Here is a 19,294-nt window from a genome sequence, read left to right as displayed (position 1 = left end):
ATTTTCTTATGGTCAGAATCATAAGTTTACAGGAAATGTTTATTTGATGTTTAAGCATATTCAGAACTTAGAACTAAATTAAAGAAACATTTTATAAGAAGTACACAAATATATATTTTTAATTTAAAGCTTTCCTTTTACTGAGAACCCTATTATGCCACTGGAAAGTTAAAGGCAAGTTTAAGTTCACAAATTTACCTTAATCCATTTTCAATATAATTGCATGTGTGGACTTGAACTGAAAGTTGAAATGTAACTATCAAATTTTAAAAAATGTATTAATAATTATATTATTCTGTTTAATGTGAAGAATCCTCTGGATTTATAACGATTTATTTTGTCTTTTAACATTTTTTTATTCTAAATTGGACATGAGATAATTATGAATCTAGGAACTTGTCATTCAGAGAGATTCCCATCAGGAGTGCCAGCTTTGGATTTATAGAACTGTGACTTATTTTCCTTCTTGCAGGTTGACACAAAATGATTTAGACGATGAAGCAGCTGAAAGCTTTGCCGAAATGCTAAGAGTTAACACATCCCTGGAAAAGTTGTGGTAATATTTAATATTCATCCTTCTGCAATGGCACCTTAGGTTCTTTTAATGTCACAGCACTGATGCCAGAGGCTGAAGCTGTAGGATAAATCACTGTAAAGGACCATAGCACAATTTTAGTTTTTGGTTGTTTGGCTCCAGAAACTGTGTGCAATTAGCCACCAGCCTCCCCTTTGGTTCTGGCTATCTTCTAGAGAGTAAATGAACTGTCAACCCAACCAGACTGAACAGAAATGATGTTTCCTTACTGTTGTCTTAATGCATTTAGATAGCACCTTTAAATATGGCGAAATGCCCCAAGGGACTTCACAAAGTGAGTCAAGAGGAGCCAGGTAAGCAAAAGATCAGCAAAGAATAAGGAGAGGGGATTGAAGAGGTAGGATTCAGCCTTCTTAATGACTGGCAGGAATGCAAGTTCCCTTTCCAAGCTTAAAGCTTAATCAGCAACAGGAACCAAGCCTGAAGCTGGGAAACAACAGGGTAAGCTACAATTTAAATAATATAGCACTACAGCAGCAGAGCATATTCTGAACCTGTTATTGTTCCATTCAGCTCTGCTCCACTGCTCTCCCCTAGTGCCCTTATAACTCAAATGGTAACACTCTGTCTTGACTGCTAAATTCATGTCCATGGTCCAGCTGCAATACTTTCTGTGATATTCAAATAGCAGTCTTCTCTCCCAACTTCTGCTCTGGCTGTGTGAATCATTGAATGTCACAGCACAGAAGATGGCTAATCCAATGTATCTCAGCATGCATGAGTCCCGTAAACTAATTCCACTGTTGGGTAGGCACCCCCTACAGGACCTCTGGTGATAAGCAGCCTCTACCCTTGACATTGATTTGCCTTTCATTCTTCCACTGGACTCCAGGACCACCAGGATCTAACATGCACTGCTGGTTTCTCCACACCTCTCTCTCTACTCTCATACTCTCTGTATCTTGTATCTGTGCTTTCTTTGCTTTCTCTCATTAGGCCTTCCACTAGTAACCAGCTTGTCATTCAGTTAACTCCATTCCCTCTGCTCAGATTCTTCACAAGCTTTTTGATTTCATGTCATGTGTGCATGGGTCTTGTCTCCCCTTTTCCCTTGCTCCTCGTTGTGTTCCATTTTAAATGCTAAGCATCTGTATGATCTCCTAATCGAGGAAAGACCAACAGCTTGGAACATTGGCTGTTGGTTTTCCTTGCTGTCCAACCTGCTGAGTGTTTCTAACCTTTTCTGTTTCTAATCCAACGCTCTTGCTCATTTATCATTCCCCAGACCCTTTAGTACTTAACTCTTTTTCAAGCAACTAATTTCCTTTCGAAATAACATTATGGGCTCTTTATGGTTTTAACAATAGTTTCTGATGGCCTCTGTCTGAAGATATTTTTTCTACCCTATTTGTTATCATAAATTTGTGCCCTCGCATTCCCTCCAACCATTGAAAACAATCCATCGCTATTTACCTCATCCTAATCCTTTGTTAGCTTGATGCTTATGTAAAACTAAGACTTTAATCTAGGAAATTGTCCATGCATCAGCTATTTATTGGGCAGGACAAAGATGTTGGACCAGAAGGCTGCGTAGATTTCTGGCCAAAAATGTGCCACTCGTGATATTATGCAAGGTTACCAAGAGATTACCTCTATCCAAGCCTAAAACAGGTGCTGATCCTTTACATCTGCCTGTTTCAGGTCCCCCTTCTGTCAGATTGGTTTGTCCTGAGGCAGCCAGCCAGACAAACTAATTCATTCCACAGGATATCAAGAAATGGTTGAAGGCACTGGATACAGCAATGGCCATGAGCCATGACAACATCCCAAAATAGGACTAAGGCTTGTGCTCCTGAACTAACTGGTCAAGCTGTTCCACTACAGCTAAAACATCTACCCAACAATGTGGAAAATTTCCCAAGGATATCCCGTCCAGGAAAAGCAGGACAAATCCAACCCAGCTAATTACTGCCCCATCAGTCTACTCTCAATCATCAAAGTGATGAAAGATATTGTTGACAGTGCTATCAAGCAACACGCACACAGCAATAACTTGCTCACTGATGCTCAGTTTGGCTTCCACCAAGGTCACTTAACTCCTGGCCTTATTACAGCCCTGATCCAAACATGTACAAAAGAGCTGAACTCAAGAGGTAAGGTGAGAGTGATTGCCCTTGACATCAAGACAGCATTTGATTGAGTGTGGCACCAAGCAGCCCTAGCAAAACTGAAGTCAATGGGAATCAGGGAAAACTCTCCACTGGTTGGAGTCATACGTAGCACAAAGGAAGATGATTGTGGTTGCTGGAGGTCAATCATCTCAGCTCCAAGACATCACTGCAGGAGTTCCTCAGGATAGTTTCCTAGGCCCAACCATCTTCCACTGCTCCATCAATGACCTTCCCTTCATCATAAGATGTGGGGATATTCTCTGATGATTACACAGTATTGAGTACCATTTGCAACTCCTCAGATACTGAAGTTGTCCATGCCAGCATGCTGCAAGACCTGGGAGATCACAGAGGCTCGGGATGTTAAGTGGCAATTAACATTCACATCACATTAAGTGCCAGGCAATGACCATCTCCAACAAGAGAGAACCAAACCATCGCCCCTTGACATTTAATGGTATTACCATTGCTGAATCCTCACTACCAACATCCTGCGGGTTATCACAGAATCTTAACGGCACCGAGGCGACCATTCGGCCCATCGTGTCTATACCGGCTCTCCAAATGAGCATTATGACCTAGTGCCATTGCCCTGCCTTTTACCCATACCCTTGCACATTGTTTCTATTCAAATAATCATCTAATGTCCTCTTGAATGCCTCGATTGAACCTGCCTCCACCACACTTCCAGGCAGTGTGTTCCAGACCTGAACAACTCGTTGTGTGAAAAAGTTTTTTCTCATGTCACACTTGCTTCTTTTGCCAATCACTTTAAATCTGTGCCCTCTCATTCTTGATCCTTTTATGAGCGGGAACAGCTTCTCCCTAACTACTCTGTCCAGCCTCCTAATGATTTTGAACATCTCTATCAAATCTTCCCTTAGCCTTCTCCTCTCCAAGGAGAAGAGTCCCAACCTCTCCTATCTATTTCCTCATCCCTGGAACCATTCTTGTAAACCTCTTCTGCACTCTCTCCAATGTGTTCACATCCTTCTTCTTGTGTGGCACCCAGAACTGTACACAGTAATCCAGCTGAGGTCTAACAAGTGTCTTATATAAATTCAGCATAACCTCCTTGCTCTTGTGCTCTATGCCCTTATCATTGACCAGAAAACTTAACTGGACCAGCTATATACTGTGGTTACAAGAGCAGGTCAGAGGTTGGAAATTCTGCAACGAGTAAACCTTTCACTTGAAATTGTACGGATATTTCTTCAGGCACCAGCACTGTTCAGTACCCCAACTATCTTTATATGTCACCTCTTGACTTTCCAAAGCCTATCCATCATCTACAAGTCAGGAGTGTGATGGAATATTTTTCATTTGCTTGGATGATTTCAGCTCCAACAACACTCAAGAAGCTCAACACCATCCAGGACAAAGCAGCCCACTTATTTGGCACCCCATCTACGAACTTCAACATTAATTCCCTCCATCCTCAATACACAGTGGCAGCATTGTGTCTACAAGATGCATTGCAGCAGCTCACTAAGGCTCCTTTGACAGCACCTTCCAAACCCATGACCTCTACCACCTAGAAGGACAAGGGCAGCTGATGCATGGGAACACCACTAACTGCAAGTTTCACTAAGCCACTCACCATCCAGACTTGGAATTATATTGTTATTCCTTTACTACCCATGGGATCAAAATCCTGGAACTCCCTCTCTAACGGCACTGTGGGTGTACCTACACCACATGAACTGCAGTAGTTCAAGATGGCAGTTCACCGCCACCTTCTCAAGGGCAATTCGGGATGGGCAACAAATGCTGGCTTTGTCAGCGATGCCCACATCCCATGAAAGAATTAAAAAAACATATCTGAATATGGAGCAAGCGAGTTCCTTCTGAGTTCACTTTAAAAGGACCTGATTGCTGATCATGACACCATCTCCCCCCTCACTGTATCACCTGCTTTGCTAGCAGAAGCCCAGCAGTCCTCCTCACTGGGGTGGGCTCGTGACCCTTCTTCCACAACACTGAAATGGAGCCTGAGGGCCAGCATCTGGAGAGCCTCAAGCCTTACCATTCAGGTAGTGCACTCCCCTGCACATGCACCCAAAAGTCAGTGTGGCTTAATTTTTACACCAACCTACTTAACAATCAACAAAACTGACAAGTTGCTCACAATATTTTTCAATGCAGCCAGCAAATTCTGAATGGTGAATCCTTAGCTTGATCTTCTTTCAGTCTGCACCGGTTTGGATTAGAGTTGTTTTATTCTGACATTCTATTGGATTTTTAAAAAATTCTTTCATGGGATGTGGGTGTCACTGGCTAGGCCAGCATTTGTTGCCCTTCCCTAATTGCCCTTGAGAAGATGATGGTGAGCTGCCTTCTTGAACCACTGCACTCCATGAGGTGTTAGGCTTGCCAACTGTGATTAAATGTATTCCTGGAGGTTTCATCACATGACTTGTCCCCACATGTCCATCCTTGAGATGCACTGCCTTCCTATGCCAATTGGAAAGCAAAAAGACTCATTACCCATTTGGATGATGCTTGACTGTCAGCCAAATAGCCTTTTTTGCCCACTATTTTCAATATTTTTTATATCTGGTAAAGAGAAATGTTCAAAGAAAATGACAAAAATAAAACCCAATCTTTTTTAATGACCCGATGATTTTTGTCCAGGGTTGCACACAGCAGTGTTCTGGATCTTCAACTCCTGGAGACTCCAGGCCAATCCTGGAGGGTTGGCAACCAAATGTGGTGCAGGTATACCTATACTGTACTTCAGTTTTAATGCACCCCAACATACACATTCACATTTACTTTCTTTCTCGGAATTGAAAAGATTGTAAGAGCCAATAGAGAAGGGGTGACAAGATTTGCGGTGGTAATATTTGCATGAGGTGGCATCATATCTAGCATGTGTATGGTCGCAGGCTAATCACCAAGAATGTGATGAATATTCTGCAGGTTGATTGAAAACAAGATAACAATCCGTGGAGCTACATACCTCCTTCACTCACTCAGAGGAAACAACACCATAGATGAGATCTGGTAAGGCAAAAATCTCAATCAACATTCCAGTTGCATTTGTCAGCGTCCACTTAGCACTGAATTTTAAGGAGCATTAAGTCATAAAAATCAGACAACTGGCCTTTCTACATCATTTAACCAGTTTTTTCCTCTTTCTCTTAAAGTTGTGCGGACCCTTCTTCAGGCACCAGCCCTGTTCAGTACCCCATCAACTATTTTTTATCCATCAATCCGTTCAGGGAATGTTGACAGGCTATGTTATTTTTTTCTTTATTCTTTCTGTAATGGCCTAGAAGCCATTCACTTTCAGGGCAATTAAGAGTCAATCACATTGCTGTGGGTTTGGAGTCACATGTAGGTCAGACCAGGTTAGGACAGCAGATTTCATTCCCCAAAGCAAATTAGTGAACCACCAGATGGGTATTTACAACAACAGTGATTGACCAGTTACTCAAATTACCTTTCAATTCCAGAATTTATTTTCCAACAGGTGCAGTGTTCCCTGGGCTTTAGCTCTGAGTTAGTAGTCTAGTGACAGTACCATTATGCCACCATCTCACCCCAGATCATTACACCTCAGACTGATATCCTGGCCTGCTCATAACGTTTACACACTTGGTAGCCCAGGTTATTGCAGCATAATTAGGAGGTGACCCTCCTCTCTAGCTCAGAGGCACTCGGAACATTGTAGCATCCTCCTTACCACCCCAGCTGAGATCAGCTAATTCAATACAGGTTGACAAAGTCCGAGCATTCCTACCTCTGAGTCAGATGGTGCAGCATTGACAATTCATGGCTGCACCACTCGTATCCAAAGGGGAAAGCATGAAAATGTGAGGTTAGATAGAGTTCCTACAGAAAATAATATTCTGGATGCAGTATATGCATGCTGAAGACATGACAAAGGCTTGGGAGGAAACAGGTGACTTTGGACATATATTTTACCAAAGCTCCTCATCATTAAAGGTTTCTTTCATGTCATTTCTGGATCCATTGTAGACTGATGGATAAAATGTTAATTGCTGTGATTAGTCAAAAACCCCATGATCGCTGTACGATAAGACTTAATGGTAAAAGGTGAACTAGATGAACATTGATCTTTTTTCATTTAGTAATTCTTATGTTCCTATAAGAAAAATAGTACAGGCAAGGAATTGTACCTCGGACCTTCTGGTCTTTATGGATCAATCACACAATGCCTTTGCTATCTGATCCATTGGATAAGCTCAGAGACACTGGGTGGAATCATCCCAGATTTGCACTAAGTGCAGTAGTGGACGGGAAAAATGACATTTTACCCGCCAGCCACAATGATGGCTTCTCATGCCATATCATCCCAATCCCGCTGCATTAGTTCTGCATTCCTGGGAAACATGCCAGGCGGGCTCTCATTCACCCGCCACGCCATCACCTTACTGCTTCTTCATACCGGGCGCCATATTTAAAGTGCAGCCATTTGCACACCTCTCAGCGCTTCCAACCCAAGACTGCTGCATGGAAGACATGGCCCTGAAAAGCAAAAAGACCGCAGCCCCCTGATTTAATGACGTGTCCCTCGAGCACTTTTGGACTCAGGAGAGGCCCACTGTGAAGTCCTCTACCCCTGCTCTGGCCGCAGGATGGGCAGAACCACCACCAATCCAGCTGGGGAGGTGGTGACAGGGGTGGTCAGCGCCAATATCCTGCAAAAGAGGACAGCCACCCAGTGCAGAAAAAGGATGAATGATCTCCTCCGTTCCGTCAAGGTAAGTCACTCTTCTCATCACTGTCAACTCAAAGACTCACAAACCCATCACACATCCACAGGGCCCTCACTCACTGCCAGTTCAAGGGACATCACCACTCACTCTCTCACACTCACCTTCATTGTCCTCATCCCATCAATGGCATCACTCACCACCTACACATGCCAGGCATACTTATCGCCTGGACTGGCAGGTGTGCTGCTTACACTCTCGCCATCTCCGTTCACGCAGGACAAGCTAGCACACAAGAGGGAGAGGTCACAAACTGGTGGAGGAATGGCTGACATCAAGCTCCTCACGGACCAGCTTGCCGGCGATGACCGGGATTGGTCCTGTGCTGACGATGAGGTTGGCGATGCTCTACCAAGTGAGGATCCAGCAGTGCAACATCCATCAGAGAACCATGCCGTGAGTGATGTGTCCTGTTTCACAGGCCACTGCCATGCACTAATTATCTCCCCTTGCTTTCGCAGGCACATCTGCCAAACAGCCGACAGAGTCCATGACCCTGGGCCTCCAATCAAGCTCTGAAGAAACTTCTGAAGAGGAATCTGAAGGCACCCTCCCTGAAGTCCCATCCCACACCCTCCACCAGCGCAGAGGCTCACATGTCTGTGGGACCTAGCTTTAGAATAGCCTTGAGATCACAATCTGGTGAGCACATCACACTGTTTGATTCACAGCAGGCAGTAGCAGGGACTTCCCAAGTCTCCTGCACTCGGAGGACTGCTGGAGGCCAGAAATTTGCTTAGCCTGAGTCAGATGATGAGCCTCTGGACTCGTTCATACCTCAGCTGCTGGAGGTGCAAAGACAAGCTCGGGAACATTAGGAAGGGATGTCCGCTGCACTCCTCAGGTTGTGAAGGCACGGTGGAGGGGTCTGCCCACCTTCAGTCTGAGGTAATAGCACCGGCCTGCAAATGCACCGAGGTCAACACTGGTAGGATGGTACCTGCTATAGAGACCTTGGTCCAGGACATTGCTCCTGCACTGCTGCACAGGCTGAGCTCCATCGCTGACACCCATAGTTGGCTTCCAACAGTGTGTACTTGGGAGGAGTACGAGGCAGCTCGATCTCACTCCAGCTTCTCCTTCTCCTCAAGGAGTCAGCCAGGGGCCCTTGGGCACCCATAGGGAGGAGGATCAGCAGGTGCACATCCCGATGCCAACCACCCAGGTGACTCCTAGAGGGTCTGGCCCATCCGAATCCTCTCTTCCTGTAACCCCAGCAGCTCCAGCTCTATAGCTCTGCCACTGCCAGATTGCAGAACCCCAAAAGCAGGCCAGGGCCCTCCAGGTCTTGGCCCTCCAGAGGATGCCCGTCAAGGTATAGACAGGGTGTAGCAGTCAGTAGGCTGCCTCCACCTCCGCTGTGGATGTCCAGTGAGCACCAAGGCGTAGCAGCAGGGTTAGGAAGGTTAAGAGGATGTAGTTGCACAGCCTGGGCATGGGTGTTAATCACTTGTACATACTGTTCACTGTTGTAAATAAACTCCCAAGAATGTCTTACTGCCTATGGCCACTTGTTCTGATGAGCAGTGTTCGTCTCACTCAGATGTGAAACCTTTCTGCACAAGATAAAGGGCAGATGTCTCAGTCCAGGGCCTCTTCCCTGTGTTTTGTGCAGCTTTCAAACCAAAGTGATGGTTGGGCCTCACACTCCCTGGACACGACACTGATGCCTGCACCTCGATGGTGCTTGTCATTGCTGCCAGAATGTCGTTGGCAGGCACCACAGAATCCCGTCATTCTCTCTGTGTACTCTCAGCACCTTTAAGATGGGGCTGGCCCCCATCTCATCAGCATCTGTGACCAGTGACTCTGTGCTCCTGAAGGGCTCAGGTGCTGCAGGCAGACAAAGGATCGGGTGCTTTTAAAGTTTCATGGCTGCATCTCCATGATCTGACCCTGATCACAGAGCGCAAGCGAGCTGCCCTTGGCCAGACAGGAGTCAGACATTCTCAGGAGCTATATGAAGATCTGTGAAGTGTCCTCACTGCATGTTGTCATCACCCTCCTGGAATTGTGTGACTATTAGAGTCTCCACTGCGTCTCCATGACAGGAGCATTATCACAGGGGGTATGCATTCTGCCATAAGCCAGACTGAAACATTCACAGATACAATGTGAGGATCTATGGCATCTCCTCACTGCATGTCGTCATCCTCCTCCACAAATCTTGCAGCTCTGAGAGCCTCCTGAACGTGCCTGCCTCATTTGGCCAGTGTGAGTCATCGGCGTCATCGTCGCTTGCGAGGACCTCCTCACCCTCGTCCCCTTCAACGGCCTTGTCATCGGAGGAGACCACCAGCTCCTGCATCTCCTCCTCAGCCAGCTCCTCTCCCCGTTAAAGCACCAGGTTGTAAAGGGCGCAGCAGGTGACGATGATGCATGACACCCTCTGCGGACTGTATCACAGGGCTCCACCAGACCTGTCCAGGCACCAGAGCCTCATTTTCAGCATCCCGATGGTTTGCTCCACCAAGTTGCGAGTTGCAGCATGAGCTTCATTATATCTTCACTCTGCTGCAGTCTGAGACTGCCACATGGGTGTCGTCAACCATGTCCTCTGTGGTAGCCCTTGTCCCCGTGAAGCCATCCCTGCAGCTTCTGTGGATCCTGAAAGGCACCAGGGATCTGTGACCGAGAATGTAGGAGTGGTGGACACTCCCTGGAAACCATGCGCAGACCTGGAGGATGCGCTTGTGGTTGTCACACACCAGCTGCACATTCAGCGATTGGAAGCACTTGTGGTAGGCATAGTTGACTGCTTGTTGTGACGGAGATCTGAGCGCCATGTGAGTGCGGTCGATGGCACCCTGCACCTGTGGGGAAACCTAAGATCTGGGCAACACCAATCTCTCTTGCATCCTGGCTGTCCTGGTCCCGGGTGAAATGCACAAAGTTGTGTGCCCTCGCAAAGATGGCATCCGTGATCTCATGGATGCATTGTGGGTGGTGGCTTGTGATATCCCACAGAGCTCACCCGTGGAGTCCTGAAAGGAGCCACTGGTGTAGAAATCGGGCACTGCAGTCACTTTCATAGTCACTGGCAGTGAGTGCCCTCCATGTCGCCAAATCCTGCAGCAACTGCAGATGTAACTGACCTGTTCCCTGGACATGAGCAGTCTTCGGCGACACTAGTTCTCGGTCACCTGCAGGAATGAAAGGCAGCGTCTACAGAACCTGGTTGTTGCTAGGAGCCGACCAGCGATGGCTTGCTGTGGCTCTTCATTGGTGAATGCGGGATCCCCAACCGCCCCTTCTTCCTGAGGGTGCTGCTCCTCACTCTGTGCAGCCAGGTGCCTCCGTCGCTCTCTTCTCCGTTATCTTCGCTCTCTGTACACCATGAGGCATACAGCCAGTTCACCAGGCTCCAAGCTCCGGATGTACTCCTCCTGCAGGATGAAAGAGATGTATGGGTTGGTTTGGGTGTTCTAAGAACCTCTCTTGGTTAAGTCTGAATGCCCCTTAATGCATGCCAGAGAGTGCTGTCCACTGCTTGGATGGCTGTCCGAAACCCCATCCACCTCCCCCCCCACTCCACCTGACTGGTGGCAGCTTTGCCCATTGGACTGCATGCTGTGCTCTCAGCTCAGGCATTCTCCTAACCTGCATTGTAAAGCTGCACTGTTAGCTTGAACCATGGGGAGACTGGTCCAAACCAGGATGATGACATTGCAATGTGAGCGCCTCCATTGTTCCATGGCCAGTTTTAGCAAGGCGATTGTACAATGTGCCCAATCATCCAACTGTTCTGCAGTCCACTAAAACATTCAGCAGTTTGCAGTCTGCGCCTGAGGGGTGAAAATCTCTGAAGCACTTGGTGGCACTTTCATGTCTCTGCTTTGCTTGAGCGGGCAGATAAGCTAGAGGTCCGACTCCACACGTCAATGTGGCTGCATCTGAACTGTCTCAGCTGCAGAGGAGTGGTCACTTTATACAAGGTTTCCTTAATGCGTGGCCGCTTCCCTCACCCCCACTCTACATGTGCTTGTGCACTACCTTCAACTGCAGGAACTGCAGGGCAGATCTTCCCCCGCCCCCCCACCCTGAAGTCACACAGGTGACCTAGGCAAGCGCTGTGCAATGTTACTGTGCACTTACCTCCGAGTTCCCCTCAGAGTGCAGCCCACCAACTGCACGCCTTATATATGCTGTTGTGAAACACGTTGGCGTGATTGGGCAGGCAATTCAGTGGCAGGGGGGGGATGATTCCGGTGGGCTGGCCTGATAATAATATAGATATATTACAATGAGGTTCCCAATGGCGGCAAACGCATTCCGCCACTGGCAGGCGGAGTGGACGATTGCAAACTGGTTTCACGACGTCGTGAAGCTGATTTTCGGCTTTCACGCCATATTGTCCGCTCACGCCACCGAACATGCCCAATGCCAGTGGGCATGGAAAATTCCACCCATTGTATCAATGATGAGACAACTTTTATGTGCAGGTGTTTTTATTTCGAACTGGTGTGACATTCTATTGAGACAATCGAATGCAATAAAATGTTTGGTTTTGCCTTTGAAAGCAATCTACAAAAATGACTGGGGTGGAGGGATCAGTGTTGGAGGCATCAATGAATGCGACTCAGGAAGTTGTGTTCTAAGGTCATGAATTTCTGTTCTGCCAATGAGCATTAGGGGAATTGGTGATACTTTAGGGCAGAACCAAAGATGTTAGGATTTCTATCACAGTACCGGTGACGTTATGGAGCTGAGGCGGGTGTACCGAGTTAATTCCCAAACACGGCTTACAAACAAGGTTCTGGCCTTCAGGGAATTAAATAGGCTGAAGGTGCAAAAGCACTCAGACTCTGGCCCCCCCCCAAAAAAGTGATCAGTCAGTCACGTGTAAACCCCTTAGTGACAAGGTCAATCCCAGACAACTGATGGCATATGAGTCGACATGATGCAATGTAGCCAACACTGGCTGGGCAGGTTCTGGGTGACATCACAAGACTTTCAACTGCTAAAATCTCACCATTGGTCACCCGAGACGCGCATCGTCACCGCGCTTGGCTTTTCTTACTCAATTGGATGATTCTTGCACCGTCTCTAATATTTTAATAACTAATAAAAGAAATTTTTTAAAGAAAACGCTAAAAAATACAAACAGAATTTAAGAAAGGTTCCTTTCTCCTAGGTTGCTCACAGCAGTGCCTGCAGGGTTAAAACTTGATTCCTCAAGACTCCAGGGCAATCTGAAAGGATTGCCCACCCTCACAATGATATGATCCGTTGCTAGTTGCTGAGGCTGGAGTCTGATCAGTCAGCGGTTGAGGTGATTCGAACAGCTGCACCTCAATGCTGGGGGAAGGCACTTGTAAGCCTTACTACATGGAGCAGCCTACAATGGAGAGGATGAGCAGTGCAAACTGGTAGTGAATTGGATTTGGCCAGATCTGTGATCTCTGATGGCTTGCAAGATCAGCTGTAGTTGGATCTGGTACAGATAAAGAAACCTCAAGGATCCAATTATTCTGGGAACCAATAGAAGATCAGTCACTAAATTGTCTTGCATATGATTGTACACAAGCTTTTGGGACATTTTTCACTTCTTAAGAGTTTAAATGTGCTTCATGAGGGAAACAAATTTAATTCCTATCACTTTTTCACCTATGTGAGAAATAGCAAATGGCAATTGTGTAATGATCTGTTGTTTCTGTTTCAGTCTAAAGGATAATTGCATTCCACCAGAAGATGCCTGTTATCTTGTGAAAGACAAACGCATTATCATCTAGACCACTGATGGAGCAGTTACTGTACGCAGTGTTAAGGAATACCTTGGCTCACTTGATAACATTCTCACCTTTAAATCAGAAAGTCATTGGTTCAAGCCTATCTTGATTCAAGCCCATCTCCAGAGACCTGAGCATATAATCTAGTCTGACATTCCCAGTGCAGTAGTGAAGGGGTGTATCATTGACAAAGTTGCTGCCTTTGGATAGGGTGTTAAATCAAGGCCAGGCCTTACCTCTCGGGCATTATTTTGAAGAGTGGGGAGCTCTCACCAATATTTAATCAACATCACTAAAATAGACAATATGCTAAATTATTTAATTGCTGTTTGTGGGACCTTACTGTGTGTAAATTGGCTGCTGCGTTTCCTACATTACAACAGTGACCAAGCTTCAGAAGTACTTAAATGGCTTTAAAGCACTTTGGGATGTCCTGAGATCATGAAAGCACTGTATTAATGCAGGTGTTCCTTCTTCAAACATTCCCTGAAGTAAATTATTTTCTGGCCTTATTTGGAGACTAGGATCTGCTTTAGATCTGTTTGTAATTAGCCATAGTCCACCTGCATTAAATCAAGGCTGGTCTAATCTATACTGTATACTCTGCTTTGCTTTGGTCAGTCTCTATGACTAAGCAGTCATGCGCATTTGCACATCACCAGAAGGCCATCTCACAACAGTTTGACCTTACTGCAGTTTGAATCCAGTCTGCCACATAGCCGTAATTTTAAAAAAAACAAGCAATCCCCTCAGAGTTTTGAAAGGACTCTTTAGAACATAGCTAGGAATTGGGGGCCCACATCTTCCCTTTTCTAACATTAAATATTAGCCAACCAGGACAGCAGCACAAGCTGAGCATCCGACCACTCGTACACAGGGTTTCTCTGCAGCTCACCTTATTGCAACCTGGAAGGATTGGCAATGAAATTCCAATCAGTCATTTCTCCTTTTGCTTTACAGAGTCTGAGACTGGTAGCTGTGGTATAACTGCAGTAACTACAGCTGCCTCCCAGCTCTACAGAAAATACTCCCAGTCAACACAGCGAGCTGCAAGGTGATTGTGAACTTAATCAACTACGATTCCAGACCATGACATTAAATGTAGAAAAACATCACTTAATACCTTTAAATTTGAAGCTTCCATCTGGTGCAGAAGCTGGAGGTCTCTAAAGAGTCACAAAAAATTCATAAATTCAACCCTTGGGCCTGTCCACCATTCAGGCAGAACATGGCTGATCTGCACCTCAGGTCCATTTTCCCCACATTTGCTCCATAACCCTTGATACCCTTTGTAAGAAAATCAATACATATTTACGTTGCTTTAAAACAGCAAAAGGACAGAGCAGCTAATATAAGTAGAATGGGTTTAAACTGTATGCTTACAAATCTGATCTCTTGATTGCAATGACACTGGGAATATTGGAGAAACATAAAACTTTTTACAACTAAACACAATATTGACCAGGTTCACCCCCCACATCTACTATGGATGTCTGTCCAGAAATTGGTTTTGTTACCTTGTCAGAATACACTTGATAAATGAAAGCTTGATATTAAATCAGCTCCTTCATGCTGAAGGAGAGGGACAGTTATTGTTACACTTGGTAAAAGACCACACAGAAAAGATCACACAGCTCACCTTGGGTGATTGACCATCATAACAAGAGCTCGACTCCAGGATAGCTGGAGATGTTTTGAACACTTGCCTACTTGACACGACGTGAAGACAAGTGAAAGTGTCAATAAATCATGGGAGAAGCCTACTGTCAACAGGCCATATTCCCCAGGGGTGTGGTTGAAAGTTAAGGACTTCTAAAGCTCAACAGAAATTAAGAATTGGGGAGAAACACATCTCCACCACGATTAATCCAACCTTACCTTTTGCCTCCTGGTGGAACTCCCTCAGTTGGAATTTTCAGAACTGCCCTCGATCTCCTCAGCTTTATAGTTCAGGCTTGCAGGTTGCCTGCGGAGGAGATGACCTGGCTACAAAAGGAGCCATGGGCGGAATCTTATGGCCCCCCTGTGGCGGGGCCGGGGTCAGAAAATGAGACAAACCGTTCAAAAGTCTATTGGCTTCGGCAGGACCGTAAAATTCCGCTGGTGGGAGGGGCCGTAAAATTCCGCCCCATCTAACACTATAATAGTATCCATCAAAATACTCGGAATCTTCCCAGTAAGCCTGCACCAACCATGAGTAGGTAAGAATTTTTGTTATGTGGTTAATCTAAGACATATAATTGATTTCCAAAAGGTCATGCATTTTAGGAATTTAGAAGGTGTTTTTATTGTTGTTTAAACAATTCTAAATCATGGTTAAAACAAAGATGATCTTTAATTCTAATGTCATTTTTGAGATTATAATAAATGATTGTTTTCTTCATAGAGCCAAGGTTTATGCCTGAAATTTCTTTAAGAAAATGAACCTGTTAAGTGAACTATAAAATTAAGCTTTGTGGAGATCAAAGCCATTACCCCAAATGAAAATACAAAATCACTTTGCACCTTTTTGCTCCTACAAGCTTAAGAGTCAAAAACACAAAACAAAGTTAAACTCGGCAAAACTGGACACAAATGCCTATTTAAAAAACTGATACAATGGCTCACTCAGTCAGGAGCTTTAGCTAGCTTCAAGGAGAGGTACCATAAGTAGTCACTCACTAATCCCAGGGAGTTCTTACACAGGAATTTCTAGATATAGGACTGCTTTATACATTGGCTTAAGATTAATGTTTTGGAACAATACATGTAGTCAGTTATCAGGTATGTTACTGTCTCCAGCTTTCACAAATCTGTTATTGAAAAGGATTCAGGATAATCTCAGTACCCTTACCCAATGAAACTAATGGAATCAGGCCATTATTTCTCAATTAATAGATGAGTGCAATAAGACTTACAATAACAGACAATAAGAGATGAATGTCTACATCAAACCAATGTATTCTTTTATCTCACAATTTAGCTGTGTTGGTTTTTGGCATAGCCATCAGCAAGAAAGAATTAACAAGCACAAGGCATTTGACCTTTGTTTACTCAGGTGGTGGGGCGAGGGGGAGGAAATATTATTTTTCATTGTGTTACCTTGGTAATTACTTTCAAAGGATTACTGGTGAGAACTTCTGTGGATTGTTATGAAACTTTCTCTTGGCCTGATTGCAAGGATAGCCTGTACTTGGGTCTATGTAAACATCACGAATGCATGTTGTTTGTTGGATCAAAGCAAGTTAGGAACAATCACCCAAGACCAATCTGGGAGTTGGACATGGAAGTCCTGCGATGCTGAGTCTGTTGGTTGGGAACTAACAAAGGAGGCTGCCATTCAGTCCATCATGCATGCCAAAACTCTTTGAAAGAACCATCCACTCCATCCAACTCCTTTGCCCTTTCCCTATAACCCGGCAAATTTTACCTTTTCAATTATATTACTCTCATCTTTGAATCAAAGGGTTGTGAATGCAAGTCCCACTCCAAAAACTTAAGCACAAAATCCAGGCTAACATTGCAGTGCAGTACTGAGTGAATGCTGCAATGTCAGAAGTGCTGTCTTTTGGATGAGACATGAAAACTGAGGTCAGGACTGCTCATTCCGTTGGATGTAAAATGTGTCAATGTGCTATTTTGAAGAGAAGGGGAGTTTCCCCCAGTGTTCCAGTTAGCACTTATCCCTCAACCAATATCTTTAAACAAAAAATGGCTCCTTCATTAGCTTTCTGCAGCTTGTGAAACCTTGTTGTGCCTGAATTGGCTGCCATGTTTCCCTGCATAAGAACAGTGGCTGTGCTTCAAAAGTGCATCATTAGCTATAAAATGCTTTAGGATGTCCTGAGGTTATGAGAAATGCAATATAAAAACAAATTCTTTCTTTATGTATCCAATTCGAAAAGAAAACCTACACTTAGAACCAAAGTGCGTTTTGCTGACCAGTTAGCTTTTGGTTTTGAGCATAGTTATTTTCTATAAACATAGTCATGGTCAAAAACCACAACAAACTTCACCCAATTCCTGTATCAGCATCTCATCTTCAACTTTGTATTTTCCACTTTCTCAAAGGAGGCACAGAATAATCAGGTTTTTTTTTCAATATAGTCAATTTATTGATTTTCTTCTGTTGATTTGTTTGTGATAATATATCTTCTTCCTCCCAGAGGTGGAGACATGGTCACCCCTAAAGAAGGAGCAAAGTTTACAAGGTTTCTTGCAACTTTATCAGCTGCTAGCAATTATTATTCAGTTCAAATTTTTTTTAGAAACTGTATGGCCTTTGTGCTGCCCAGAAGATAAGGAAAGGTGCTGCTATACATGCAAGTCCACCTTTTTCCTTTTTGGCTTAAATGGATGGAGAACATCTTCCTACTTTTGGCACTCATGGTTAGCATCGAGCATTTCCATGTCAAGAAGTAGATTCTCCAATATTGTGCCTGAACTCCAGCCACGGAAGAGTGTTCCCTTGCTATACTAATGTGATGTTAGCATTTCCTATAGGATCCATTTCTGAGCAAGAGTGCTGGAATGCGGTCAATATTACATTGCAAACCCATGCTCAATAGGAGCCAAGTCGAGACTCGCCCAAGCTGATTGTTCTATGTGACAGATCCATAATGCCAGCAGAAAGAGAAGATTTAATTTTGTCATTCTAGGCTGAATCAGAAGCCTGGTCCCAAAGGATGAATGTGAACCCCCCCCACCCCCCGACATCACTCAGTCCTTGCAAGCTCACTTATTAAACATGTCCAGATCTTCAGAGAAACACAGGCTTGCTCGCTTGGTTGCTCTAAATCACAGCATGATCATGGTCCATCATGATAACTCTTCCTCTGTATAAGTGTGTGCAAAGTACTGATAAAGCACAGGTCCAAAATTCAGCTCAAACCATCCTGGTTGAATCCCACTTTTCCATGTGTCATCTGAAATCTAGACCGGACCACCATCGCTCGCTGCTACCTGCATTGAAGTTGGTGGGATTTGTATATTGGGCAGAAAGTTCCAGTTATATCCTAGGGTTTCAACAACCCTATCCCAGTATTTTTAAGATCAAACACTGAACCATTCACGCGTCTCTCACAAATGGCTACAGCTGCACAGTTACAGTGCAAAAAGAAATATATAGAAAACAATTAATAACATGAACAAATTAATCAGTGTGTGCTTTCAAATCGAAAAAGGTAGAAAGGCACAAACTAATTACCATACAATTAAACATTGGCTGTACGCATAAAGAAAAACCTTTTTACCCTGCGTGTGTCCTTCATATATATATTATATATATATATATATATTTTATATTTATATATATATATATATAATATATATATATATTTGGCACACTATGTCCAAATGGCAATAGAGCCAATCCGCGGGGATTTCAAAACAAAACCCAGAAGGAGATGAGGGATGTGGCGTCACTGAATCTGTAGCCATCATTTGTAAAGAACAGAAGATAAGTTTTCCTATTCAACAGTCTAAGGAAGCAGCAATGATCATCGTACTCTTAAAGTATCTCCTCGCCATTTGGGAATTCAGTCACGGCCCTTGTTTATTTGAACAAGTTGTTCCATTTACAGAAGTGACAGGAAAACCTGATGAAGGAACAAAATATAAAATTAATTAAACACACTTTACAGGGTTCTGACATTTATTGTAGAAAATTCAAATGCATTTCTTCACCATTTACATCTGAAACATTAGGCAGAATGTGCAGAAAAATCAAAGGCCATTATGTACCCTATTTATGGATGCCCTGATCACCTGGCTTGAAATTAGACAAGTCGGGTGACACTAAAGGACACCTACACTTTATCTCATTGTCTTAGGCACATCAGGTGAAATTACGCAGCCCAGCAGATTACATAGCCAGTGTTGGCCTGTTAGGGTGAATGGCAACATTGGGCCACAGCATCGCTATAACAAAGAAGGAGCCCGTTCAGCCCATCATGTCTGTGGTGGCTCTCCAAATGAGCAATTCACCTAACCCTACTCTCCCACCTTCTCCCGTATCCCTACACTTTCTTCCTTTTCAGATAATAATCCAATTCCCTCTTAAATTTGCACCTACCACCCTCTCAGGCAGTGCATTCCAGATCTCAACCATTCACTGTGAAAAAGTTTCTCATGTCTCCA

General features: G+C 44.5%; 2 protein-coding genes across 5 annotated transcripts in view; one reads left to right on the top strand and one right to left on the bottom strand.

Annotated features, from left to right (window-relative positions):
* LOC144679104 (nucleotide-binding oligomerization domain-containing protein 1-like) overlaps positions 1-13,229 on the top strand; it is a 40,100-nt gene extending 26,871 nt beyond the window's left edge. For both annotated transcript variants that reach the window (XM_078539409.1, XM_078539410.1), the window contains exons 10-12: positions 473-556; positions 5,629-5,712; positions 13,111-13,229. In XM_078539409.1, the coding sequence (XP_078395535.1) occupies positions 473-556; positions 5,629-5,712; positions 13,111-13,180 (238 nt within the window). In that variant the 3' untranslated portion in view covers positions 13,181-13,229. The remainder of the gene's footprint in view (positions 1-472; positions 557-5,628; positions 5,713-13,110) is intronic.
* A 5,256-nt stretch (positions 13,230-18,485) lies between these two features.
* LOC144679110 (E3 ubiquitin-protein ligase znrf2-like) overlaps positions 18,486-19,294 on the bottom strand; it is a 171,868-nt gene continuing 171,059 nt past the window's right edge. For all 3 annotated transcript variants that reach the window (XM_078539426.1, XM_078539425.1, XM_078539424.1), the window contains one exon: positions 18,486-18,753. In XM_078539426.1, coding sequence (XP_078395552.1) covers positions 18,698-18,753 — 56 coding nt within the window. In that variant the 3' untranslated portion in view covers positions 18,486-18,697. The remainder of the gene's footprint in view (positions 18,754-19,294) is intronic.

This window comes from Cetorhinus maximus, chromosome 3 (assembly GCF_964194155.1).
Source record: "Cetorhinus maximus chromosome 3, sCetMax3.hap1.1, whole genome shotgun sequence".
Classification (NCBI taxonomy): domain Eukaryota; kingdom Metazoa; phylum Chordata; class Chondrichthyes; order Lamniformes; family Cetorhinidae; genus Cetorhinus; species Cetorhinus maximus.
This window is presented reverse-complemented; position numbering and strand designations above follow the sequence as displayed.